This window comes from Lactuca serriola, chromosome 8, assembly GCF_051521515.1.
Source record: "Lactuca serriola cultivar US96UC23 chromosome 8, Lser_US96UC23_V15, whole genome shotgun sequence".
Classification (NCBI taxonomy): Eukaryota; Viridiplantae; Streptophyta; class Magnoliopsida; order Asterales; family Asteraceae; genus Lactuca; species Lactuca serriola.
The window spans coordinates 250,719,281-250,725,544 of record NC_136415.1 but is presented as its reverse complement, the minus strand read 5'-3'; the positions used below and the strand labels follow the sequence as shown (position 1 = coordinate 250,725,544).

The 6,264-nt window shown below is 40.6% G+C and overlaps 1 protein-coding gene across 1 annotated transcript; it reads right to left on the bottom strand.

The window, feature by feature from the left end:
- Positions 1–201: 201 nt before the first annotated feature.
- Positions 202–3,472, bottom strand: LOC145066032 (Golgi transport complex protein-like protein). Its single transcript, XM_079013184.1, has 3 exons — positions 2,280–3,472; positions 1,363–1,836; positions 202–1,268 (listed from the first exon to the last, which is right to left on the bottom strand). The coding sequence occupies exons 1-3, from the start codon at positions 3,369–3,371 to the stop codon at positions 324–326; spliced, it is 2,511 nt and encodes an 836-aa protein (XP_078869310.1). The 5' UTR covers positions 3,372–3,472; the 3' UTR covers positions 202–323.
- Between the last annotated feature and the right edge of the window lie 2,792 nt (positions 3,473–6,264).

Here is a 6,264-nt window from a genome sequence, read left to right as displayed (position 1 = left end):
CAACGTTTTACTCATACTGCCTTTCATTCAACACTTTTTTCTCCTAAATTATAAACATTTTGGTTTTTCAAACGTAGCCGAGTGATTATGAAGGGGGAAGGTCCTCACTCAGCGTTTTTTGGATATAGTATAAGATCCCACTGCACCGGTTACTAACAGTATTGCAAAGTCTAAAGAAATCATTTTCAGTATTGCAAAGTCTAAAGAAATCATTTTTCATTAAACCGAAGCAACCAAAACCTTATACAATAACACGAATAAACAATTACGTCCAAATACGTATTAAAAAAAAAAAACATATTATAAACCCAAAAATCTATGATCTAAGCTTTCCTTGAACTGATATTATTTTCCGATATAGACTCACCTATACTCAACATAAGCGGATAAACAGGACTAAACTCCTTCTCCCCTCTCGCCCTAACACCAACTGCATAATCATCCAAAGTCGCCTTAATCCCTTTCCAAATCTGATCCTCTCCTTGCGAATCCAACCACAACGAATACTGTAAAGCCGTAAGTTTATTCCGTTGCATCGGTGACTGCAACTCATCCGGGCCCCGCGAATACAAATGATGCAACACAACACTCGGTGGCAAATCCTGGATCACCGGTGACGACCCGAGTTGACTCGTTTCCAAAAAGATAACCGGGCGCAACGCGCGAAGGGCCCGATACGGTGCACCGAGTTGCTCAACCGGGTACAAGTTTTGACCCACGGATAGTTCCAACTCAGCCATGTCTCGAGCCATTCGGAGTTTCCCGGACTCAGACAGTGGTCGAACCAGGGACGCGTGTCGGATGAAGAAGATCAGGACTCGAGCCGCCATGGTTCGGACCAGACGCATGCAAATGGTTTCGGTTCCGATTCCGATTCCGGTTCCGGTTCCTTTGGCGGATGAGGGGAGGAGTCGGGAAAGGAATTCGGTGCGGAAATGGGTGATGTGCTTTTGGAGGTCTTCCATGTACGGTGATGAGTTGTTGTCCATGGCGGCATCGGCTCCGTGGGCCCCGAAGTTTTGGTTGTGGATTTGGAGGATGGTGGATTCGAGGCGGTCGAGCATGGATTGGAATAGGGAGGTGACGGAATCGCAGGCGACTTCGTAGATCGTGTTGAGTGAGGGGGAGAGGACGTCGGTGGCGATTGGTGGTGTTATGGCGGAGATGCTGATGTGGATGTCTTGTAGGTGTTGACAGAGTGTGAAGTTTTTTACTTGCGCGGGTGTCGCGGGCCCCGTTATCTGACGCGCTTCAGGTCCCGTTGCTATCTATAGATTTTTTTTTTTTTGATTATAATCAGTTAATATGTTTTGTTGTAAGCAACCAAAGAAAACAAGGAAAAGGGTAAAAATGTAATTTCACCTGGTACTCGGCACGTTGAGCAAGTAGAAGGAGGACTTTGCTGATTTCACGGAGGACAAGAAGTGTCAAGCGTGCATCCATTTGAACAGCTTCAATTTCTTCTTGAATTCGTGAGATAATTCTTGAAATATGTTCTTTAGAGGGAATACTACCACGGTTTGACATAGGGAATACAGAGTTGACAAGATCTGATAGGCGACTCAAACAAAGGGTCAAGAAAGCTGTCTGAAACACTTCAATGGCAGCTACCATTTGATCTCTACCTTCAACTGTTATGGCAGGTAAAACCCCTTTGACATCTGTGTCTCGAGAAATTCTTTCAAGAAGATTTTCTATCATGGAGAAGAGCTTTGGGTATCCAACTGTGAATATCTCTTTGACAAAACTTGATGCTGTGAAAGTGGATTTCATTTGGTTTGCGAATGATTTTACAATTGCCTCCCACACACGAGTGGTTAAGATAGAGTCGCCTTCCTACAAACAAATTTAATAGAAAAAGATATAAGCTTCATGCAGATGAAAAGACATGAATGCCCTCCTCTTCCGCTTCTACATAGAAAACATCCCTAGAAAGCTTGTTCAGTTTTGTATTGTGTAAAAAAGAAACATTCATATGTAATGTATTGGATTAAGAACTGAATCAAAAAGTAAGAACTGGTGGTAGAACTATATCCAAACACCCTGTTACTTAAAAGAGATTCATCAAAATGTATTGTATTAGTCATGATCTAAGTTTCCTTGCCCTGTAAATCTTGAAGCATCATTATTATATAATAACAGCACACAGTTATCTAACTTAATGCTAAGAGTATATATAAGTATATAACCTACTCATCAAGGATTCAGCAAGAGGAACTCAAAGAATCATACTGAATTAACATAAACGAATTGAAAATGAGATTACAGTATCAACTCACCTGCATCACTTCATCAAGTAGCAAGGCATGAGTGAAGGGATCCCTTTTCTTTGATAACACCCTCTGCAAATGCCAAATGGCAACCACGACTGAATGCAAATGATCCATACAAACAGCCATCCTCTGCCATAATGCATCTTTGGCCTTACCACCACCACCGAGCTGTGGTGTTCCACTCCTTTGTATCCCTCCCGGACCACCAAAACTACCACCACCGGATGTAGATATCGCCTTCATATCCAAGGCAACACTCACACTCTTTACACCCTGAGTCTTATACTTGTTTATCAAAGTATCTACCGTTGTCCGCAACTCCCCTAGATTGTAGAACACCTGTAAGCCAGCACCAACCTCTGCCTGATTAAAACTTTCAAGACCCCTTTCAAGTACTTTCATTCCTTCAGAGCGCAACCTCTGGCCTGCTTCGTATATCCATTTCAGTTCCTCATCGACTGGGACAATTCCAGATAGATCATTTTCATTGCAGAGGCGCAATATCTCACTGTGTAATTGAGCAGCTTTGGAGAGATCGAGTTTCTCGGCTTCGGGTTCCGCCATCACGTCGCGTAGCTTCTTGGAGAGACGGAGTACACGGACAGTGGACTGAAGGAGATCGACGGTGAAATGGAGGTTAGAGAGTTGAACCGTTTTAGATCGGATCTGACGGTTTGGATCGGCGATCTCGGAACGGACGAGGCGTACGGAGGATTGGAGAGTCGAGACGGCGGACCGAATGGAGGAGAGAGAGGATTCGGCATCCTTGACGGAAGAGAGCTGCGAGAGAAGATCGTTGTGACGAGACAGGACTTCGGAACGGAGCTGCTTCTCTAGGAGGCGAATGCCGTCTTGGATCTTCTCGGCACGAGCAGCAGCTGTGCCTGAAGAGAGCGCCTCAGAGGAGAACCGGGTTGAGTCGAAATCGGAGGAGAGGAATTTGGAGAAAATTGGGTCGGAGGCAAAGGAATCTAAGAGTGATGAGGAAGAGGATGGAGGGCTGGACGATGATGGGGTTCCGGAGGTGGTGGCAGTGGTTCTGTCTTTGAAGGTAGGGAGGCGCTGAATTGATGAACGCTGGACCGCCGGCGATGCCATTCTTCCCCGATCGGATGCAGATATGGGTAATCCGCACCGGGAACAAATTTTATTAAGCAACTGAGAAACAATTATCCACCGATACGCGACAGTCAACTACCTCTCACTCCAATTAGAAAATAACCATCATAACCTACTCCTCCGTCCCAATATTGTCCACGGACAAAAAAACACACAGATTAAGGAAGCATTAATTACCACTAATTTTAAGTAATAGTTATGGGGTATTTTGGTAAAAATGCTATTTATTTTTTAGAAGTGGACTATTATTTTAGGACAAACCAAAAAGGAAAGACAGACTATAATTTTGGGACAGAAGGAGTACAAAACTAGGATTTTACCCACAGTCCATTGCGGTGGCAGTAACGTAGTCAAGAAGTAGTAGAAAATAAGTTGTTATATTTTAAACACAAATTTAAGAAGACTTAAATTGACAAACCACAATAGTGAAATGGCAAAGCCATGCAAAGCGAAACTGTATTATATACAAAACGTATATGAATATAAGTAAGATGCAAATAATTAAAAAAAAAATATTACATGTGATCTGGCTCATACGTAGAAAGCGTACATAAAAATAAGCACCAGAACGTAAAAAAATTACAAAGAAACGTAGGCGAACTCGAATTTATACTGAAACATACATAAAAAAACAAATAATTTTTTAAATTAACGAACTAAAGGTTCTAAATTTACATCGAAACGTTGAGGGCAAATGTCATATTAGCCTATCAAACTTATCGTGTTTGTTTTAAAAGGTCATTAATTTTTTTTTTTGCACATTAAAGGAATAAACTCTCATATGACCATTTAATTACATCATTTTACGTTTTATCGATTGTAAAAGGTATAACCTATATTTTCGTGACATGGGCCTCCACCGTGGATTATTACTGTTGTAATGTTGGTCCCCAAGATTGTCTAGTCATCGTTAATGATCCCCCTTATAAATTGAAGGGATATCCTAAATCCGTCTTCCCCACCCGCTTTGTTACCCTAATCCGTAACCTTCACATAACACCACCGGGTTCGCTTTTTTCCCACTTATAAATCAAGATGGCCTCAGAATAAAGCTTCTCCTATGGTGGTTTCAGAGTTTCGGACCTAGACGTACCAACTGATTAAGAGCTTCACGCCATGGAAACCCAAGTGCAAATTAAGGAAATGAGAGATGAAATGTGATAGCAGCTTGGCGAGTTTAGCGAGGAAATATGCTACTTGAAAAGGATAATGACGATGATGGGTGCTGTTGGAGTTGCAGTGATGTCGTTGATCGGGGTTCATGTTTGTGTCGAATGTTCTGGGTGGGGATTTTAGGGGGTGTAGTTTAGTTCGTAGGTAGCATGATGACGATTAGCGTTTTTTGGGTTATTTTGGTTGTCGAAGGTGGTTTGTTTTTGTCTAAGTTCGTCAATTGCTAGTATAATATGTTTGTATTAGGGTATGTGTTGTTGGTTATTTTGATCAGTGGTGCTTGTTGACGATGTTAGGGTTTTTAGAACCATCTTTTTTTTTTTTTGGGGGGGGGGTTTAGTAACACAATAACCTCAGTTGTAATGTATGGCCTCTTCGATGAATGAAATGAAATGTAGTTCCTATTAGTTCCTATTAACTGTAGTTGTCTTGATTATGATGACATGTACGGATTTAGAAAAGATCTAATGTATCATCATGTAAATTATGAACACCTGGAGTAAATAAATCTTACTAAACTCTCATTAGATGTAGAAAGAACGTATAAATGGGTTTTGTAAAAATTCTCTCTCTAGTCTAACACTCCAAAATGATTATTAGATTAAATGAGTGTTACTCACTTCCTTATAAAGGAAAGACAACTCATTACACACATACAAAGCAGTAAAACACAAATATATCCAAGCGTGACTTTGCACCCTAACATTCTCCCCCTCAAAGTTAGGATTGGATGTCCGACTTTAATATCCAACGAGCTCGCGCGATCAAGACCCAAATCTCCCTCGAAGTAACACCGGTCTTCAAAATCCGCAATGAATATCTGAAAAACCCACTTCAAATACCCATCATTCTCCCCCTTTTTATAATAAAAAAATGATTATAAACCCCATTAAGGGTGAGAAGCGCTTGAGGAATAAACTACGCAATACTCTCCTTTGATGTGAAACTCCCGAAAAACTTGCATGGAAAAACAATCACGAAAAAGCCTCAAATTTTTTTTTTCCAATTTGTGAAATTTTTTGACTTTTTGGGTGAAAGTTGCAAGATTTTCTTCAATTTCTCAGCTTTGGAACACCATTTTCGAAATTGGGTATCATCTGCCAAAATTTCGAAACTTTAAGGACTACTTTCGAAATTTCTTCCACTTTTCTTCAAACTTTCAAAAAATAAGGTCCTAATGTCGAATATGGTACAAAGTGTCAAACTTTTGCAGGGACCAATTCATGCCTTATTTCTTCCAAACTGTCAAAAATTACCTCAAATGTCGAAGGTGGGTAAAAGGTATCACACTTTTGAAGCTTGAGTGACTAATTTCGAAACTTGTTTGCATTTCTTCCCCAATCAAAAAAATTTCTACCGTCGACTATCGATATCAAAACCTTCAAATTTATCATCACAACCCAATTCGTTATCAGGCCATGACTTTGAAATTAACAAACAAGGCTTCGTTACTTAACGAGCAAGCCTTCGAAACATCGACCCTGTGAAATCAAATACTCGACCCCAAATCCAAAACATTCGATTTGTAGCCCAAATATCACCACAAACCTTCAAAATATCAATATTTAGATTTCGAAATCTGGTCAATCTTCCTAATCCATCAACATTGAAAAACTCAACCTTCCGTTATCAACAGCAAGAGCAAACAAACCTCAACATTTCGAATATTGACTCCAAAATCGATGCATCATTTCTTTTC